The sequence below is a fragment of the Denticeps clupeoides genome, chromosome 4 (genome assembly GCF_900700375.1).
Source record: "Denticeps clupeoides chromosome 4, fDenClu1.1, whole genome shotgun sequence".
NCBI lineage: Eukaryota > Metazoa > Chordata > Actinopteri > Clupeiformes > Denticipitidae > Denticeps > Denticeps clupeoides.
The window spans coordinates 5,090,639-5,111,555 of record NC_041710.1 but is presented as its reverse complement, the minus strand read 5'-3'; the positions used below and the strand labels follow the sequence as shown (position 1 = coordinate 5,111,555).

General features: G+C 46.3%; 2 protein-coding genes across 5 annotated transcripts in view; one reads left to right on the top strand and one right to left on the bottom strand.

Annotated features, from left to right (window-relative positions):
- The first annotated feature begins 1,826 nt into the window (after positions 1 to 1,826).
- prpf38b (pre-mRNA processing factor 38B) lies at positions 1,827 to 5,803 on the top strand. Of its 2 annotated transcripts, XM_028977178.1 has the most exons (6): positions 1,827 to 2,257; positions 2,586 to 2,654; positions 2,937 to 3,088; positions 3,163 to 3,223; positions 4,367 to 4,596; positions 5,070 to 5,803. In XM_028977178.1, the coding sequence occupies exons 1-6, from the start codon at positions 2,030 to 2,032 to the stop codon at positions 5,773 to 5,775; spliced, it is 1,446 nt and encodes a 481-aa protein (XP_028833011.1). In that variant the 5' UTR covers positions 1,827 to 2,029; the 3' UTR covers positions 5,776 to 5,803. The 2 variants fall into 2 exon arrangements, with proteins under 2 accessions (XP_028833011.1, XP_028833012.1); XM_028977179.1 differs by lacking the exons at positions 1,827 to 2,257; positions 2,586 to 2,654; positions 2,937 to 3,088; positions 3,163 to 3,223 and adding an exon at positions 3,275 to 4,030.
- Positions 5,804 to 7,742: 1,939 nt separating this feature from the next.
- Positions 7,743 to 20,917, bottom strand: part of fndc7rs1 (fibronectin type III domain containing 7, related sequence 1) — a 48,141-nt gene continuing 34,966 nt past the window's right edge. For all 3 annotated transcript variants that reach the window (XM_028976996.1, XM_028976997.1, XM_028976998.1), the window contains 18 exons: positions 20,604 to 20,864; positions 20,178 to 20,438; positions 19,666 to 19,926; positions 17,860 to 18,120; positions 17,473 to 17,730; positions 17,086 to 17,346; positions 16,660 to 16,920; positions 16,138 to 16,398; positions 15,700 to 15,960; positions 15,313 to 15,570; positions 14,928 to 15,188; positions 14,502 to 14,762; positions 13,777 to 14,037; positions 13,381 to 13,641; positions 11,695 to 11,955; positions 8,977 to 9,234; positions 8,157 to 8,447; positions 7,743 to 8,064 (listed from right to left, as the gene is read on the bottom strand). In XM_028976996.1, the coding sequence (XP_028832829.1) occupies positions 7,826 to 8,064; positions 8,157 to 8,447; positions 8,977 to 9,234; positions 11,695 to 11,955; positions 13,381 to 13,641; positions 13,777 to 14,037; positions 14,502 to 14,762; positions 14,928 to 15,188; positions 15,313 to 15,570; positions 15,700 to 15,960; positions 16,138 to 16,398; positions 16,660 to 16,920; positions 17,086 to 17,346; positions 17,473 to 17,730; positions 17,860 to 18,120; positions 19,666 to 19,926; positions 20,178 to 20,438; positions 20,604 to 20,864 (4,697 nt within the window). In that variant the 3' untranslated portion in view covers positions 7,743 to 7,825. The remainder of the gene's footprint in view (positions 8,065 to 8,156; positions 8,448 to 8,976; positions 9,235 to 11,694; positions 11,956 to 13,380; positions 13,642 to 13,776; positions 14,038 to 14,501; positions 14,763 to 14,927; positions 15,189 to 15,312; positions 15,571 to 15,699; positions 15,961 to 16,137; positions 16,399 to 16,659; positions 16,921 to 17,085; positions 17,347 to 17,472; positions 17,731 to 17,859; positions 18,121 to 19,665; positions 19,927 to 20,177; positions 20,439 to 20,603; positions 20,865 to 20,917) is intronic.

Genomic DNA, 20,917 nt, shown 5'->3' with positions numbered 1-20,917 from the left:
CGGCACTCATTCTGCCTGAAATAAGAGCTCTTTATTTGTACAACGTACCAACATTATGCTTCCTAACTATTGAGAAAGTTTATTTTATAGAGCACCTTTAAACAACTAGTTGACCAAGGTGCTGTACAAGAGACTGTTCATAAAACTAAACAGTCATTGAGTTTGTAACCCTGACTTAACATTTACATTTAAGGTATTATGGCAGACGCCCTTATCCAGAGCGACTTACATTGTGCTCTCATGTTACTATTGATGAAGTGATCAATTCTGGTTCACTAGGACCTAACCAATAATACAATCAATACAAGTGTGTTAGCCCTAGGCTACTACCACCCAATCTTTTTATTCACTCTGTTGTAGTTTCTATACATAAGTCAGACAATAAGAAGGTTACAAGTTAATCTAAATATTCTCTAAAGAGGACAGTACATAGTGAAACGAAACAACGTTTCTCTGGAACCTGGTTAAAACGCTGCTGTTTTAGGAACGTAATAGAGGTATGTTGTGAGCATATGAGGTGGCCTAGCGATTAAGGAAGCGGCCCCAAGGTGCCACTGAGCAAAGCACCGTCCCCACACACTGCTCCCCGGGTGCCTGTCATGGCTGCCCACTGCTCTCCAAGGGTGATGGTTAAAAGCAGAGGACACATTTTATTGTGTGTGCTGTGCTGCAGTGTTTCACATGACAACCACTTCACTTTCAAGTTCTTGAGTGTTCATGTGTCTGATGGCCTGTGGAAAGAAGCTGTTGTACAGTCCGGCCTTTTTTCCGGATGGCATGAGGGTCTAGAGCGCATGTGATGGGTGTGTAGAGTCCTTCACAATGCTGCCGGCTTTCACCGGGCTATGAACCCCAAATGACAACAAAAGAGCATATGATTTCTTTTTTTTTTTCTGGATTTAGGGTGGACTCTCATCATACAGAAAACAACGTGCCAGTTGATGCTGTGACGGCGATGCCCCCTACAGGAGAAGCAGCCACATTGCAGTTAAGGTGGCTTCGGAAAATTCGAGCAAGGAGACATGAATTATTGCTTCAGCCTCGTTCTTCGAGAATCTTCAAGAACAACAGTAACATTTATTTCTTATATAGCCCAAAATCACATACAGTATGTCTCAATGGGCTTTGACAAGCCCTACACACTTGACCCTTCTGCTCCACACAAAAAAACTCTAGGAGAGAGAAAAAAGAAAGGAAGACACATTGGGAAGGAGTGATACAGAGCAGTGTGATGGTCCTGTAGCGCTCCTGCCCAGCTGTGTCCTGATGGAGATGAACCCAGGTGGAAAGTCAATTTGAGAACATGTGCCTGCTGTAAAAGTTTTGGAGAAGGTGCGCTCTGGGGCCTGGCGGTTAAGGAAGCGGCCCCATAATCAAAAGGTTGCCGGTTTGAATCCCAATCCACCAAGGTGCCACTGAGGTGCCACTGAGCAAAGCACCGTCCCCACACACTGCTCCCCAGGCGCCTGTCATGGCTGCCCACTGCTCACTCAGGGTGATGGGTTAAATGCAGAGGACAAATTTCACTGTGTGCACCGTATGCTGTGCTGCTGTGTATCACATATGACAATCACTTCACTTTAAATGCTGTAAATGTGTCTGGGACTTTAACAAAAGGCCAGAGAAAACCGATGTGTTTTTAGTTTAGATTTAAAAACTTCACTGAACGAGTCCGATACTTCTTACCACTAGGCAAGAAACTGCGCATTTTATCTGTCGTATTTTATCTTTTATTCTCGTATACAACATTGACGCCGCAGATGTCCGTTTTCAAATTCTCCCTTTTTTTGTTTGGCGCAGATGACGTCACGTCTGCTTCCGGTCCTTTCCCGGCAGTGCGTGAGAGCCATCTTGTCGTGCGGTCGCTCGGCGGCAACGGGGAACGAACCATCGCCGCGTCCGCTCAGCCCGCCTCACGCCTTCAGACGGTTCAGCCCCGCGCCGACCCGCGCACCTCGGCCCCGGCGGCATGGCGTTCTAGTCTTCCCGCCCGCCGCCTTTCCGTGAGCCGCGCGTCGCAGTCCGCAGGATGGCCAACAGCGCGGCGGCGGGGAACCAGCAGCAGCAGCCGCCGCCGCAGGCCGCGGGGAAGCCCGCCGCGGGCAAGCACGGCAACGTGCTGCCGCTGTGGGGCAACGAGAAGACCATGAACCTGAACCCCATGATCCTCACCAACATCCTGTCCTCGCCGTACTTCAAGGTGCAGCTGTACGAGCTCAAGACCTACCATGAGGTGGTGGACGAGATCTACTTCAAGGTAAACGTTGCGCCGACGTTGCGCCAACGTTGCGGTCAGCTAGCGCGCTAGCGACGTCCTCCTAGACAAAAAAAAAAAAAAAACCCGGTGGAACGATAACGTTCTTTACGATTCTAACGTGGACGATATGGCGAACGATGTTAATTTAATATTTACTTTATACGTGCGACCCACCTATTTAAAAAAAAAAAAAAAAGGCGGGCGGCGGAACTCCAACACGAAACCGGTCCGCCATCACCGCTCCGCCGCCCGCCTTTCGCGGGTCTTCGTTCCCCGCCGCGCACTAACCGGACGGACGGCGCCATTTCTCCCCGCTGTGTGCACGCAGGTCAGTCACGTGGAGCCGTGGGAGAAGGGCAGCAGGAAGACGGCGGGCCAGACGGGCATGTGCGGAGGGGTAAGTAGAAGTACGTGCGCGCCTCTCCTGGCTCTGGAATGACTGGTGGAAATAAAATACCCATTTCAAACCTCGATCGGGCTTTACATTTGTAGTAGATTAGGAGGGGGAAAATTTGCATGTGAAAGTTATTTAAACCGGTAAGTTATTGCGCTTTCTGGGGGTGGGGGGGGTCAGCTCTACTATTGAGCCGAAGCAGGTGAAGTCTGGACAGAAAACCGCATGTTTTTACACTTTATTACACATTTTTTTTTTTTTTTTTTTTTCTCTCCCCCAATTCAGGTCCGTGGCGTGGGAACCGGCGGCATCGTCTCCACTGCGTTCTGCCTGCTGTACAAACTCTTTACGCTGAAACTGACCCGGAAGCAGGTGATGGGTCTCATCACGCACACGGATTCTCCTTACATCCGGGCGCTCGGCTTCATGTACATAAGGTACGTCGTCCTTCAACACGTTGCCGGACTTCCTTCTCCCTTCGTGCCTGATTTCCATATTTTTGGTGGTTTAGGTACACCCAGCCCCCAAATGACCTAGTGGATTGGTTTGATGGTTTCCTTGATGATGAGGAGGTATGTCGGCACGGGTAATGCATTCATATTTCTTTTGTCCTAACTGTAGTAATGTATGGATCTCCTGTATTGTGATGCACATAGCTGATATTCACCTTTGCATTCATTTGGCTTAATCAAGCTGGTGGAAGCTAAAAAAAAAAAAAAAAAAAAAAGTAAATCGCCGCAGTGATGCTGGTTTGTCATGGGTAAGTATGAATTGAACTGGAATTTCATGTAGACAGAATGAGTTTTGTTTTCTGTTAAAAGGCATGCTCTGTATTTTATAACTTCACATAGAAAAGGGTGCTTTTAAAGGACTCGTTGCACAACACAAATTGTCCGCTTTGTGAAAGTCTGCGGAATTATACGCAAAACGTTTTGGCGTCGAATGAAAAGTAACTCATTCTCAGTTGACAATCTGCACAGAGTGTGTTAAACTCGCACGTCTGTGCACTTGAGGTCAAAAAGTACTCATGGTTTTCAGTTGGCTGATTGGCGCTCTGTGCAACCAGGCCTGCATATAAATATATATTTACATATTTTTTTTTAAATTTATTTTTATGAATTTTCTCTGAATCTCAAACACATCCCATGCAATCCATACCAAACGGGCTAATTGCACTGTTTTCTCCTTTAGATTCCGCTTGTGCAGCAGGTGAATTGGAAATTGTATCTCAACTCAGTTGGTTTGCGTGTGTGAGTGCAACGCAGCTGTTCTTACCCATTCAAACTGTTGATGGTGTGAATCTGCCCCTTTCCACTGAGCGCTTGCCCTGGAGGACCTCGTACCGCAGCTCCCCGGACGTAGACCCTGCGTCTCACAAAGCACGTCCTTTTTTTTTTTTTTTGTAACTGTGCTCCGAGCGCGCGAGGCCCTGCAGAGTAAGCCCTCTTGAAAGAGCTTTCAGGTTAGACTAGAAGAAGTCCGCTGTCATGTTGTTTGTAACCCCCAAATTCTCTGCGAGTTACTTACTTAATTTGCATATTAAGCGAGATGAAGACAGAGGTGAAGTGTCAGAGTTTTGTCATCACACATACTACTTTATCTTTTGAAGCAGTTAAGTTAGGATACTTGTAAGGATCTCGGAGCTTCTTGGAAATAGATGTGCTTGTAGGTCCGCCTCAGATTTCTGAAAGCTGCTTCATCTTCACACTTGCCAGGAGTTGGACGTGAAGGCGGGAGGCGGTTGCGTCATGACCGTCGGTGAGATGCTGCGCTCGTTCCTCACCAAGCTGGAGTGGTTCTCCACGCTGTTCCCTCGCATCCCGGTTCCAGTGCAGAAGCTAATTGACCAGAAGATGAAGGCCCGACCCAGAAAGGTCCCTCAGAAGGACGAGAAGCAAGAAGAGCCGGTCGAGTCTGCCCGGCAAGGCGAGAGGAGGCGATCTCGGTACGTTTACATTTGCAGCATTTACCAGACGCCCTTATCCAGTTACAGGGACAGTCCCCCCTGGAGACACTTAGGGTTAAGTGTCTTGCTCAGGGACGCAATGGTAGTAAGTGGGGTTTGAACCTGAGTCTTCTGGTTCATAGGAGTGTGTGTTACCCGCTAGGCCACTACCACCCACATACCTACCGTACCTCATCACACCGCAGTTCGCAGAGTTGAACTTCCTCTGCGTGCCAGGTGTGGTGTTTCAGGACATTTACAGCATTTACCAGACGCCCTTATCCAGAGCGACTTACAATCAGTAGTTACAGGGACAGTCCCCCCCTGGACACACTCAGGGTCTAGTGTCTTCAGGGACACAATGGTAGTAAGTGGGGTTTGAACCCAAGTCTTCTGGTTCATAGGCGAGTGTGTTACCCCACTAGGCTACTACCACCAAATGGTTGGTCTATAATAGTTTTTACTATTTGCAGGACCCCCAGAAGGAGCCCGAGTCCGAGGCGATCCCCGGACCGCTCCCGCAGCAGGAGCCACCACGGAGAGCGGCACGGCGGCAGCTTCGACCGGGAGCTGGAGCGAGAACGAGACCGGCAACGTAAAGAGCGCGAGGGTAAGGATAAGGACCGGGACAGGGACCGGGAGCGCCGCCGCTCGCACAGCCGGAGCAGAGAACGGCGCCGGAGCAGCCGCAGTACGAGCAGAGAGCGGCGCGCCGACCGGAAAGAGCGCGACGGCGAGGCGGAGCGCAGTAGGCGGAAAGATAGAGATCACCACAAAGAGCGCGCCGGAGACCGGGAGAGGGAGCGGTCCAAGGACAAGAGGAGCAAAGGGGACGCGGAGGAGCGGAGGCACAAGGACGAGCGCGAGGAGAAAAGGCACAGGGACGAGAAGAAAGGCAAGCGGGCGAGCCGAAGCCGCAGCCGCGAGAGGCGGCACAAGCCCGAGCGCCCCGGCAAGAGGCGCTCGCGAAGCCGCAGCCGGCCGGAGGCGCCGGACGAGAAGCCCAGGAAGCGCGAGCGCAGCCACAGCAAGGAGCGCGCCCACAAACGCAGCCGCAGCAAGGAGCGCCGCCGCGACCCCAGCAACGGCAAGGAGCCCAACCGGCAGGAGCGCCGCCACAGCCAAAGCCCGGAGCTGTGGGAGGGACCCCAGGGGGCCAGAGCTGCCGACTCGCCCTAAACCGGTCCCACCCAACACCCTCACCAACGTGGGTTTTTTTTTTTTTTTTTTTTTTTTTTTTTTTTATATATAAAGGTTCTTTTTACTTTTTTTTTTTTTTTTTTTTTTTTTTTTTTTTTTTTTTTTTTTTTTTTTTTTTTGGTCGTCTCCCTAGCGAAGGTGCACGAGAAATGGAGCACAGGAAACGGGAGATGAAAACCTCGAGACTCCTGCCTCTTTAAGTTCGTTCCGTAGACGCCCTCCCGTCTGTGTTCTGTCCCTGTGCACCGGCTCCCGAGATGAATTTTAATTTTAATACATTTTTTTGCATATTTTCCCGTCTTATTTACAGCAATCTTCCAAACGGCTCTGTACATAGTTTTGAGAATGTTTTAAATTGTAACGAGCAATCACGACGACAGGTTTGTACACACATCGGGTCACGCTATGCTGAAGCTGTACTGTGTTTATGTTCATTGCTCTGTTGCATTTCGTTTTCTAATAAAATAAACTTTTATGGAAGGGGAAACTGCGTCTGTGTGTGTATTTTGGTTAAATAATGAACTTTAAATTTTCTCTTTACATGAAGTTTCCTTAATTTATGTACATTTAAGTGAAAGTAAAGTGATTGTTACACGTGATACACAGCAGCACAGCACACAGTGAAATTTGTCCTCTGCATTTAACCCATCACCCTGAGTGAGCAGTGGGCAGCCATGACAGGCACCCGGGGAGCAGTGTGTGGGGACGGTGCTTTGCTCAGTGGCACCTCAGTGGTACCTTTTTGGCTAGATGCCTTTATCCAGAGCGACGTACAACTATGAATACAACCTTTTTATTCACTCTGTTGTAGTTTATACATAAGTCAGACAATAAGAAGGTTACAATTTAATCTAAATATTCTTTAAAGAGGAAGGTCTTGAGCTGCCGTTTGAAAATACTCAGTGACTGAGCTGTTCTGACCTCGAGGGGAAGTTCAATCCACCACTGAGGGGCCAAGACGGAGAAGAGTCTAGATGAATGTCTTCCTTTTACCTCCAGAGATGGGGGGACCAGGCGAGCAGTACTGGAGGCTCGGAGTATACGAGGTGCAGTGTGAGGTGTAATAAGGGCTGTGAGGTAGGATGGTGCTGCTCCATAATTGGCTTTGTAGGACAGCATCAATATTTAGAACCTGATGCGTGCAGCTACTGGGAGCCAGTGGAGGGAACGTAGCAGAGGGGCGGTGTGGGAGAACTTGGGAAGGTTGAAGATCAGTCGTGCTGCTGCATTTTGTAGTAGTTGTAGAGGTCGGATGGTACATAGTGGTAGACCAGCTAGAAGGGAGTTACAGTAGTCCAGTCGTGAGATTACTAAGGACTGAACCAGTAGTTGGGTGGCCTGGGTTGACAGATAAGGGCAGATTTGTCTGATTTTGTAGAGAAGGAATCTACATGAGTGGGAAAGATTGCTGATGTGGGTCGAGAAGGAGAGTTGGTTGTCTATTGTTACCCCAAGGTTGCGGGCTGTTGCAGAAGGAGAGAGCTGCGAGTTGTCCAGGTAAATAGCAAGATCCTGATGTGAAGAATCTGCTGGAATGAATATTAGTTCAGTTTTGGTGGGATTTAGTTTGAGGTGATGGGCTGCCATCCAAGACGAGATGTCGGTTAGACATGCAGATCAGACGGAGGAAAAGTACATTTATTTTGTCACCCACCCAACAGTTTTAATTTTGTACTTGTGTGCGTATGAAGAACAAAACAATTCAGCTCATAATAATGTTTATAAAAAAAAAAAACGGGGGAAAACTTAAAATAAAAAAAATGGAATGTTATCCCTGGGATATTAATTTAGGACAGACATGCGCAACAGCAATACATGTTATGCTCATAAGGTGCACTCTGTTTAGCATGTTGAGAGGTGAGAAGCTCTTGAGATCTGATCAGATTTGTTTAGGTCATATTGTAGATGTTTTCTCTTTGTCACAAATAAAGTTCCATGCAGCAAACGTTTGTCAAAGCTGAGTTTTAATGGTTCTGGATCATGAAGAAGCTGGTTGGCGTTCATTGTAATTTTGACTATGAGTTACGGATCACGCTCCTACGTAAGCGGGACCGCTTTCTCCTGCAGCGTTGCTGGCTGTCACCATAATGTCCTTCAAGTTCACGTTGGCGACGGCGCAGGAGAGCAGCGTTGTGGTGCAGATCTGTCTTCTGGCCGCGCCGGAGACGTCGTACACTCTGTACGTGTCGGCGTACACAGAGGCGCTCCAGGACACAGCTGCGGATGTGTTTGATCCGGTGTACACCACATGCTGGGGGAGACAGGGAGCTGGAAGAGAGTTGGAGGTTAAGAACGTCGTAATAAAAGTCGTCAGGTGAGTAAAGCGAAGTGCTGACTGAAAACGTGCTGCTGTTCTGCACCTGTGGTTCCTGTCGTGATGTTGGATGGCATGCCAACCCCTGCCAGGTTCCTCGCCCTCACGCTCACGTTGTACGTGGAGCTACATGGGAAGGGCATCTCAAAGGACAGGACCGCCGCCCAGTAGGAGAACATCTCAAAAAGAGCCTGAGGACTTCCAAGGATGCTTCCTCTTGCCTCCAACAAGTAGTCTGAGCCAGGGCAGTCCACGCTGTTCCAGGAGGCTTTTATCACCTGCCTTTCATTCTGCATGGTCTTCGTCTGAACCCGTAACCCTGAAGGGGCACAGGGGGCTAAAGGGCGGAAAGCAGTCCACCAGCATGTTAACACTTTACATGGTCAAGGTCGCGTCCTGTCTACTGCAACACATATAATAAGTTCATAATAATAATCAGCATCCTGTTCCTCGTCATTTACATTTACAGCATTTATCAGACGCCCTTATCCAGAGCGACTTACAATCAGTAGTTACAGGGACAGTCCCCCCCTGGAGACACTCAGGGTTAAGTGTCTTGCTCAGAGTCACAATGGTAGTAAGTGGGATTTGAACCTGTGTCTTCTGGTGCATAGGCGCGTGTGTTACCCACTAGGCTACTACCACCAGGTTCAAATCCCATTTTTTACCATTGTGTCACTTAACCCTGAGTGTCTCCAGGGGGGGACTGTCCCTGTAACTACTGATTGTAAGTTGCTCTGATAAATGCTGTAAATGTAAATGTAAACCTGGGTCTTCTGGTTCATATGCGAGTGTGTTACCCACTAGGCTTCTACCTCAGATCTATTCAGATGGCGTTCAGATCTATTTGAATTGCGCACGCGTACCTGCCCCATTCTGCACCGGTGCACTGGCGGAGGAGTAACACTGTCCATCGGTGGCCTGCACCGTGAAGTTGTAGAGCACGCCGCACCTCAAACCCTGCAGCGCACACGACTGCTGGGAGCTCTGGCAGCGCACCACGCCGCTGTCCGTCAGGGCGTTCGCCGTGTACGCCACCGCGCCTGCGCTCGCTGTCCACGCGAGCAGTGCCGATCCGTTGCCACACTGGACCTGCGACACCAGGCCGGTGGGTTGGCAGGGTACTGCCCATAAAGAGAAGAGGCAGAAAGTGCACTGGTAAGACCATACGGACACCTAAATAGTAGGGATGTAATAATGCGCTCAACTTGTCCCCAGGATCTTCTAAAAAGAATGAGCTGCAGACAGATTTTTGATGTTTTACTGTAGCTGAAACTGCAATTTATAAAAATGGTAAAACAATAAAAGTAAAATATATATATATCCTCAAGTAAATAGACTAAGCGTAATGTTTAGTAGGGAGAAAAAATCTTTTCAATAGTGATATAAACATAAACGTAAATGTGGCCAAACACAACATTCAAGATTCAATTTTCAAGATTCAAGATTGGTTTATTGTCCGTACAACAGTTTACACAGTAGGGGTGTTAAAATTAATCTTATAATCGATGAATCGAGATGCAGACGTGGACGATTTTGCATCGATGCAGTGCAGAACATAATCAATAATATCATGATGACGTGGAATTCAATTTCAGCCTGATCTGGGAACAGCGCCACTCCGGGTAGGAGTTTTACGCTGCACGTATTTTCACGTGACCAATTTGGACATTACACGTACCAAATATTACTGCTTTTATGTAATACAAAATGAAATAATACAAGGACCTCGGTTCCTCTGCTTGGTGGAGATGTCAATCTGCATCAGGACCGGGACAGATGATTAACTCCTCCCACAACATAGTGCCGTGTGCATTTAAAGGAGAACCACCAGTATATATAACTGTTACAAGGTGAGTGCGGACGTAACAAGTTTTTCTGCTCTGGAGCAAATCAGAGCGTCTACACAGGCGCACGAGGCCGTAACTCTGGAATTTGGAAACATCATGTGACCATGTAGAAAATGGCTGGGATGCATCGTGATGCATCGATATCGAGGCACTGCTAATCATAATCGAATCGAATCGTGAGACCAGTGAAGGTTCATACCTCTAATACACAGTATACCGTGTATTGAAATAATGTTTCACACAGACCCCCCCAAAGTAAAAGAAAGAAAATATATATATATGTGGTGGGCCGTTATTGGCGTTAACGTGCTGCGTTAACGTGAGACTCTTATCGGGCGATAAAAAAAATATCGCCGTTAATCTATTCACAAAGTTGGGTTGGGAGCTGGGTCTATACTACGCAAGCGATTTTGCCGGAGTTAAATGGTTACACTAGATTTAGTATATTTCTTCTTTATGTTAAGTATATTTCTTCTTTCTTGTGTCTTTTATTTTCTTATTTTCTAAAGACTTTTATTTTGTTTTTGAGACCCGGTTTAGTTCTCTTGGACACAAAAAAATATTTCTTTCATTTTAATTTATGTACATATTAGGAATATTTTGCATGTGTGTTATTTTGTGAATATTTTCTTTTAATACTGTATATTGTAGAGAGAGGTGCAGAAAGACGCGATGTGTGACGCGATGTTCTGACGCGACCTTGCTTTTTGTACAGAATACAATTTTCACAGAAAATCTCTTGGGTGTCAGCTCATCATTTGTGGTTCAAGAAACGAAATCAAAAAGTTACACAACGCAGAAGAAGAACCGCTATAGTATGATGACTTTCACCTTGATATTTTAGCGCGATGTATACCTAGCCGTATTGCATTGTAGGGGGCGAGAACGAGTCTTCGAACTGTGAAATGACCACATCAAACGTGACGTGGTAACATGGATGCAGCTATTTAACTGAATAAACAGTTGGTAAACACAAGTACATCTTATTGAACATAATTTATTTTCATCACCAATTATCATAGTAGAACAGCTTTCTCAAGCAGTTTGTGATGCATTTTGGAAACAGGAGATGAGCCCCTGGTCTAACGCGCCACCTGGCTTGAGAAACCCGTTCTCAAAGACTTACTTTTAGTCATTATTTGGGTAGCACACATATTCTGAATGCCTTCGGCAGAATTCAAATGAGCCATTTTAATCTAGATTAATTTAGATTTATCTCAAATCTAGATTAATCTAGATTAATTTAGATTACCCTAGATTAATCTATATTAATTCCAAGATTACAGTGAGATTAATCTAGATTAAGAAAATTAATCTATGCCCACCTCTAGTATATACACACTAACTATACTAACTAAAACTAAAACATAAATACTGTACAGGTTATCTCTATAAGAGAAAAGTAAAACTTTTCTATACAATGAACAGGTTGAACAGGACAAACTGGACGTAACCGGACAACATCATGTAGGATGCTTGTAAATGGATATGTTGGAACAGGACACACAAGACAAGACAAACGTGCAAAAAGAGCAGAGATGCGCAAAATGGCCAGTACGTTATCAGGTATGTTATGTGGGCTACATGTGGGTTTAACACATAAACGCAGTTCAGTCTTATCCCAGCATGTTTTAATCCTCACAGAATTAGATCATTTTAGCCGATTCACGGTGCATCGTTACATCCCTCCTGTCTAGTGTGTCTACGTAACATATTTAAATGAGAACAGACTACCTGATTTAAAGGTGATGGCAGTGCTGGGCAGACTGGAGCAGTTCCCACTGCTCGCTGTCACACTCAGGCTGTAGGTCTGGCTGCAGTGCAGGTAGGTCAGGCTGCAGCTGGCGCTGGAACTGCTGCAGGTCCGGAGGTCACCGTCCCCAGCCGTGGCTGTCAGGACGTAAGACGAGGCCACGGCTGAAGGGTTCCATGAGACCAACGCCCCATTAGTGTCACAAAGCTTTTGAGTGGAGATGTTCACAGGTACACAGGGGGCTGTAAGAGGGTGGGCAGAGGCAGGCACTGAGAGACGTTCCGCAACATCAGAGTGGTAAAAAAAAAAACTACTGTACTTACAGGGTGGGGATTATTATTAAAATTGTCATAGTAGAACACAGCTCTGTTATTCTAGAACAAAGCAGTTATTTTTCATGTCTTTACATGAAAATCAGTCATTGATAGGATTGTGTATGTGTAAAATCTGCTTTGATCTGATAATTTTCAACTGTCATCAAAAGCTTTTATTATTCTTATTATCGCAAAGAGTTCAAATCTGGATTCTGACTATTTGCTGAAATGGAAAAAAAAACAATAATTGTTACAGCAATGTTAGGTCAGGTTTTTTTTTATACATCACAACCCCGGCACCGACCCCCACCCAGCAGAGGCGGCACCCCAGAAGACAGCCTGAACACAGTCCAAAATACAGTCCACACGACCAGTAATGTTGTTACTGGTAGACAAGGTACACAAGGAGCAGTTCTGATTTACCACACTGGTGACCAGGTCTAGGTTTTTTTACCAGTGGTCTGCCAAGAAGCATGGTCCCTGCTTTGTGGGACCATTTTGGGTCGAGTCGAGTTAACCAGGTGTCCTACCAGCCTCCATCCTTGGCACCATGAGAGTCAGCCCGTTCACTTTCGCGAACCCTGCATCGACCCCTACCCAGCTGTGGAGGTGCGTACGTCCCTATTAAAATGGTGCACCCAACTGAACACAGCGGTAGATTGGGTCCTATAAAGACACAGAGCAGACACCAGTTTTCGCTCGTTCAAAGTTGTCATTTTTGCTCAGGGTGGTAGTAACCACAGTCGCCTCTGGTAGACACTACCGTCCCCACACCGTCCCTGTAACTACTGATTGTAAGTTGCTCAGAAGGGCTTCTGATAAAATGCCATAAATGTAACTGTAACTGTAAATGCCGACTTCCTTTGCCCTGGACCCCTGACTCTCAGATCACGAGTAGAACTTGTCAGCCTCGCCTGACTTTGAATGACTGCTTCCCGGTAACTACACTGTGCTCGCTTGATTTCACGTCCAAGACTACACATCGCGTAGCGTACACTCGTACCGCGCACCCCACAAGACTTACACCGTCTCACTCACCGCAGGCACATGCCCCACTCCCCCTTTTGCAGCTTCTCCCCAATAATCCCAGACTCAGTTCATCCAGAGTATTTGCAATTACGCACTCCCCCACAACCCCTGACATGACCTGGTCATCCAATCATTATGTTGAAATTCTATTAATAATGCACATGGAATGGCTGCATTACTAATTGAAAGGCAGTTTTCTGGACGTCTGGAGCTGTACACAACTAAGCCTTTAGTAAACACAATTAATTACACAATCATCAAATGTTTGTAAAGCCACACCCATCTCATCTAAACATCGATTTCATAATAGATAGACTGTCGTACTGGTGCTGATCGTGTACGTCTGGCTCCTGAGTGTGCTACAGACGTTAGAAGAAGGTGCTACGATGATGCTGTACTGCGTGCCACACTTGACGTTTGTTAGGTTGCAGCTGGAATTAGTGCTGTTGCAGGACAGGGTGCTGAAGTCGTTGCCTTGTGCTGTGGCGACATAGAGGCGCCGTCCTGTCGTCGGTCCCCAAACCACCTGGATGGAACTACTGTTGCACCCGTAAGAAGCCATGATGGAGGAGATGGAGCAAGGAACTTGGGGATAAAATAAAAAAATAGGTGGTTAGAAGAAATGTATTTAATGTGATTATTCTCTACAAATATTTGAGAGTTGTTTACTGCTGTACATTTTGTGTTTATATGTGCCTGTAAAAGCTAAAAAAAACGTACCTGTTTCCATCTGTAGAACGTCACTGGCTGGGCTCTGGCACTGCTTATTTGAGGCAGTCACCTGGAAGGTGTAGCTGTTGCCACAGCCTAGATTTGGAACGTTACAAGTGGTGTTGGAGGTGGAGCAACTAGAGTTCATGCCATCCACTCCCACTGCCATCACCGTGTATGAGTCTGTTCCCAGGACTTGTTGCCATGACACCCAGGCCGAGTTAGAAATACAGTCCACACGACCAGTAACGTTGTACGGTACACAAGGAGCTGAAATATACAAACAACAAAGGTTCATTGAGACTTTGTTAATGATGAGTTTTACATTTTCTTCAGCTTTAACCTTTTTTTTTTCTTACATTTACAGGTTTATTGAAAGAGAAAGAACATACACAACATACAACGAGTGTTACCCACTCGCCTATGAACCAGAAGACCCAGGTTCAAATCCTGCTTACTACCATTGTGTCCCTGAGCAGGACACTTAACCCTGAGTGTCTCCAGGGGGGGGGGACTGTCCCTGTAACTACTGATTGTAAGTCTCTCTGGATAAGGAGTCTGATAAATTCCACCTTGTAAAATGTAAATGTAATGCCAGCGAATTTTTGGGTCTGCATGGGCACGATCGGTTTTCTATTCCACATTTGCGGTGAGTAAGAACACCCTGCTTTTGCGAGGTGCACTTCCTAAATAAAATAAATCTGCTGTTAAACATTGAACTGAAAAAAGAGTACCTGCGACCAGTCTGTATCCTGTACTGGCTGGACTCACACAGCTGCCGTCTGAGGCCGACACACTGAAACTGTAGTTCTGACCACAGTGCAGACCAGACAACTGGCAGCTGGTGGAGGTGACGTTACAGGAGAGTTGGTGACCATCACTGCCCACTGCCATCCCAAAATACTGCACTGCATTGGAGCTGACCAGCCAGGACAGAACAGCTGTGTTGCTTGAACAGTTTACCACGCCTCCAACACCTACTGGAGTACATGGTGCTGAGGGACAGAGACACAATATTTGCCTGTCAATATTTACACCAAGAATGATAATGGGAGATGTTTATAGTTTAATGAAGTCATGATGTATCAGTAGAGCTTCTGGAATAGCTGGAGTTTGTCAGTGATCTTTGGATATTAAGGGAATGTCTCTAATGAACAGACCTGTGGTGACATTCATGCTGTTTCCAGGGCTGCTGCTACACTGGGAACCCAGAGCCGTAGCAAACACTGAATAAATCTGGCTGCACTGGAGTCCAGTCAGGACACAGCTGTTAGTGGACGAGCTGCAAGACACTCTGTGTCCCCCACTGGATGTAGCATTAATGAGGTACCCCACAGCGTTGGGTACTAGTGTCCAGGATACTGAAGCACTTTTGGAGACACAGTCAAAGTTGACAGCAGTGATGCTGGGTGGAACCGGAACTGGAGGAAAGGAAACATATAGATGAACTGTAGTCACATGACCAGACAACACAAGAAAGTACCAGAACATTTTGGATCGTGTAAATGACTGTGTCTGCATATTTCATGGCTCTTTCTTCTGTACCTGTCTTTAAGATGGCGCTGTTTCTGGAGGTGCTGTTACAGGTTCCATCATCAGCCAGCACAGAGATATTGTAGACGTCGCTCGGCGTCAGCTGACTCAGATCAAATGAAGTATTGCTGGTTTGGTATGAGGTCTGTTGGCCTTTGTTCTGTGACAACACTGTGTACCGACTTGCACCAATGCTGGCATCCCAGGAGATGGTAGCAGCGTCCGCACCACAGCGAAGCACCGTAACAACATTCTGGGGCTCACAAGGAGCTGCCATTACATGGAAGAGAGAAATATTCAGTCATACGTTAAACTGTCACTTGTAAGAGTGGAATAAATGTACACAGTATATTGTTCATCTTTACAGAGTCCTGGTAAAGTTGTGGCTTATTCAAATACCTGAGTTCAGCAACACAGTCGAGCTGTAACTGCTGTTGCAGATGCCGTCAGATGATGCCACACTAAGTCTGTACTGACTGGCACACTGTAGCCCACTGAATGTGCAGGACATGTTAGCAGTGGAGCAGAGACCGGAGTACATGCCAGGGCCAACCAGAGATGTCAGGTAGGTGCGGGCACCAACAGCAAGGTCCCAGGATGCTATTAGGGAGTTGGAGCTGCAATCAAGTTTTCCAAAAATATTCTGAGGGATGCAGGGAGCTGCAAAGACAACAGTTCTTGATCAGGGTTTGTAATGAAGGTTCACCAGCTTTCATTGTAATTTAACACATACGTCAATACACAGGTCTGTAGTAAAACCTTTTCAAATCTCTTTCACTGAAGTTTTTATCCATCTGTGAGGTGTGGAGGTTTTATTACTGTTAATGTTAATGTCACCTGTTTGTACAGTTACTGCAGAACTGCTGGTGCTGCTGCAGTCACCACGTGATGCTGTTACTGTCACGTTGTACTTCTGTCCACATCGTAGGTTGTCCAGCCTGCAAGTGGTGCCCTGTGTGCTGCAGGTGACGGCAGCGTCTTGTCCTGTCCTGGCGCTGGCTGTGTAGCTCAGCTGGGCCACACTGGAGTCCCATCCGACCAAGAGGGTGTTGTTTCCACAAAACAGTTGAGTGATTATGTTCAGTGGGCTGCAAGGGGCTTTAATGTAAAAGAAAAAGTAGAAACAAGAGGTGATTTCAAGTCACATTAAAATGAGTTAGTTACATACAGGTAAGATTTATATACTGCTATTTCATAATGGAAAGATTAATTAACATAATGTAACAACCTGTTTCTATTATACACACACACACACACACACACACACACATATATATATATTGAACCTTTAGATATGTGGAGAATAAATGTTAAAAAATGCAAATTCCGCTGTGAATTATTGAAATAAAATTGGTGTACCTGCGACCAGTCTGTATCCTGTACTGGCTGGACTCACACAGCTGCCGTCTGAGGCCGACACACTGAAACTGTAGTTCTGACCACAGTGCAGACCAGACAACGGGCAGCTGGTGGAGGTGACGTTACAGGAGAGTTGGTGACCATCACTGCCCACTGCCATCCCAAAATACTGCACTGCATTGGGGCTGACCAGCCAGGACAGAACAGCTGTGTTGCTTGAACAGTTTACCACGCCTCCAACACCTACTGGAGTACATGGTGCTGAGGGACAGAGACACAATATTTGCCTGTCAATGTTTACACCAAGAATGATAATGGGAGATTTTTATAGTTTAATGATGTCATGATGTATCAGTAGAGCTTCTGGAATATCTGGAGTTTGTCAGTGATCTTTGGATATTAAGGGAATGTCTCTAATGAACAGACCTGTGGTGACATTCATGCTGTTTCCAGGGCTGCTGCTACACTGGGAACCCAGAGCCGTAGCAAACACTGAATAAATCTGGCTGCACTGGAGTCCAGTCAGGATACAGCTGTTAGTGGACGAGCTGCAAGACACTCTGTGTCCCCCACTGGATGTAGCATTAATGAGGTACCCCACAGCGTTGTTTACTAGTGTCCAGGATACTGAAGCATTTTTGGAGACACAGTCAAAGTTGACAGCAGTGATGCTGGGTGGAACCGGAACTGAATAAAAAAAATATATAAAGATGAACTGTAGTTACATGACCAGACAACACAAACAAAGTACCAGAACATTTTGGATTGTGTAAATGACTGTGTCTGCATATTTCATGGCTCTATCTTCTGTACCTGTCTTTAAGATGGCGCTGTTTCTGGAGGTGCTGTTACAGGTTCCATCATCAGCCAGCACAGAGATATTGTAGACGTCGCTCGGCGTCAGCTGACTCAGATCAAATGAAGTATTGCTGGTTTGGTATGAGGTCTGTTGCCCTTTGTTCTGTGACAACACTGTGTACCGACTTGCTCCAATGCTGGCATCCCAGGAGATGGTAGCAGCGTCCGCACCACAGCGAAGCACCGTAACAACATTCTGGGGCTCACAAGGAGCTGCCATTACATGGAAGAAAGAAATATTCAGTCATACGTTAAACTGTCACTTGTAAGAGTGGAATAAATGTACACAGTATATTGTTCATCTTTACAGAGTCCTGGTACAGGTGTGGCTTATTGAAATACCTGAGTTCAGCAACACAGTCGAGCTGTAACTGCTGTTGCAGATGCCGTCAGATGATGCCACACTAAGTCTGTACTGACTGGCACACTGTAGCCCACTGAATGTGCAGGACATGTTAGCAGTGGAGCAGAGACCGGAGTACATGCCAGGGCCAACCAGAGATGTCAGGTAGGTGCGGGCACCAACAGCAAGGTCCCAGGATGCTATTAGGGAGTTGGCGCTGCAATCAAGTTTTCCAAAAATATTCTGAGGGATGCAGGGAGCTGCAAAGACAACAGTTTATGATCAGGGTTTGTAATGAAGATTCACCAGCTTTCATTGCAATTTAAAACAATAAACAGGTCTGTAGTAATTGTTACAGAACCTGCTACATCGCTCCTCAATGTGCCACACCAACTGCAAACCCTTCAGGTTTACACCAAGGTGAGCCAATCACATCATTTGGCACAGAGTTCCTGTTTCTTCTCTATCCAGAATGTATGTGAATGAGCCCCCTGTCCTCGACCATGACAGCATGAATGAGGCAGTATCTTGTGCAGCAGATATGGAGCAGCTGAGGGGAATGTTCGGCCAGCTCCTCACTAGCGTCCAGCAGCGCAGGTGTAGCGGTAGGGGCTCCAGCCTCAGGGGGTCCATTACAGCCTGGCTACCCCTTCCGGGAAAATGCAAGCATTGCTGCTACATCTTTTGGGTCGTACAATGATTTGAGGTGCTCTGTGTTTGTACGTGTTTCCCTTTTAGGCTGTCTGCTGGGCGAAGATTGGGATTATGGTTCCGTCCACCGACTCCCTTGTCAACTGCCAGCCAATCAAAGCTCAGGACTGGAGTACTTAAGGACCATTCCATTGTTGTGTGCTAGAGTGGTTAGTGTTGTTAGTTGTGGCTTTGTTGTGTATCTGTATAGTCTCTCCTTTCATGTTGTGTTGTCCTCCTGTGAACTGTTGTGTAGTTGTTGTATATACCACTTTAGGTTTGGTTGGTTGTTCCCTACTCACTGTAAATAAAAGCACAATATTTCACTTGTGCCTGCTATCTGTGTATTCCCATTCTCGTTTGTTGTCATGTTTCCCAACTCTTAGCCATTGCACAGCACATCAAGTGTTTTGGCTTCTAGCGACCCAGTGGACGGCTGATTCTAAAACTGCTGGCTGCCATAGGCAACCAGGGTTTCGGCACCATGGACTGAGAATGTCATGTGCTGATCCTGAGGACATCAACAACTACTGACCAGTCTTTTGTTTTCTCATCAAGTCCTTGAGCACAGGATCTACAATCAGCTGTCACTTCATCTGTCTCAGAACAACCTCCTGGATCCCCACCAATCTGGCTTCAGAAGAGGTCATTCTACTGAGACTGCCATTATGGCTGTTTATGAGAAGCTACATGTGGCCAGATTAGCAAAACTCTCTCCTTCTCATATTTTCCTTGACCTCTCTGAAGAATTTGATCCACTTAACCTCAAGACTCTCCTGTCTATCCTGAAGAGACTTGGAATTCGGGCTCAGCATGGATATGGTTTGCTTCCTACCCTGATGAGCAGTTTTACCAAGTGACTTGGAAAGCATACATTTTTACTTCACATAGACTCTGCTCTGGCATCCCTCAGGACTCAGAACTCGGTCCTCTGCTTTTCTCCTGATATATGAGATCATTTGGTGAGTGATCACTTATTTTCTCACATGGGTTAACGTACCAATGCTATGTCGACGACAAACAACTCATCTATTCTTTTCCTCACATTTCCTCACAAGTTTGAATTAATCTTGTCTGGAGTCTAGAGGTTTTATCACTGTTAATGTTAATGTCACCTGTTTGCACAGTTACTGCAGAACTGCTGGCACTGCTGCAGTCACCACGTGATGATGTTACTGTCACGTTGTACTTCTGTCCACATCGTAGGTTGTCCAGCCTGCAAGAGGTGCCCTGTGTGCTGCAGGTGACGGCAGCGTCTTGTCCTGTCCTGGCGCTGGCTGTGTAGCTCAGCTGGGCCACACTGGAGTCCCATCCGACCAAGATGGTGTTGTTTCCACAAAACAGTTGAGTGATTATGTTCAGTGGGCTGCAAGGGGCTTTAATGTAAAAGAAAAGGTAGAAACAAGGAGTTATTTCAAGTCATACTAAAATGAGTTCAATTAAGGTTTATATACTGCTATTTCATGATGGAAAGATTAAATTGATTTAATTAAAACACATTTGTTGTAGAATTATAATGTAACAACCTGTTTATATTATATATACATAATTCAAACCTTTAGATATGTGGAAAATCAATAAAAAAAAGCGAATTCCACTGTGAAATATTGAATTAAAATTGGTGTACCTGCGACCAGCCTGTATCCTGTACTGGCTGGACTCACACAGCTGCCGTCTGAGGCCGACACACTGAAACTGTAGTTCTGACCACAGTGCAGACCAGACAACTGGCAGCTGGTGGAGGTGACGTTACAGGAGAGTTGGTGACCATCACTGCCCACTGCCATCCCAAAATACTGCACTGCATTGGGGCTGGTCAGCCAGGACAGAACAGCTGTGTTGCTTGAACAGTTTACCACGCCTCCAACGCCTACTGGAGTACATGGTGCTGAGGGACAGAGACACAATATTTGTCTGTCAATGTTTACACCAAGAATGATAATGGGAGATGTGTATAGTTTAATGAAGTCATGATGTATCAGTAGAGCTTCTGGAATATCTGGAGTTTGTCAGTGATCTTTGGATATTAAGGGAATGTCTCTAATGAACAGACCTGTGGTGACATTCATGCTGTTTCCAGGGCTCCTGCTACACTGGGAACCCAGAGCCGTAGCAAACACTGAATAAATCTGGCTGCACTGGAGTCCAGTCAGGACACAGCTGTTAGTGGACGAGCTGCAAGACACTCGGTGTCCCCCACTGGATGTAGCATTAATGAGGTACCCCACAGCGTTGGGTACTAGTGTCCAGGATACTGAAGCACTTTTGGAGACACAGTCAAAGTTGACAGCACTGATGCTGGGTGGAACCGGAACTGAATAAAAAAAAATATAAAGATGAACTGTAGTCACATGACCAGACAACACA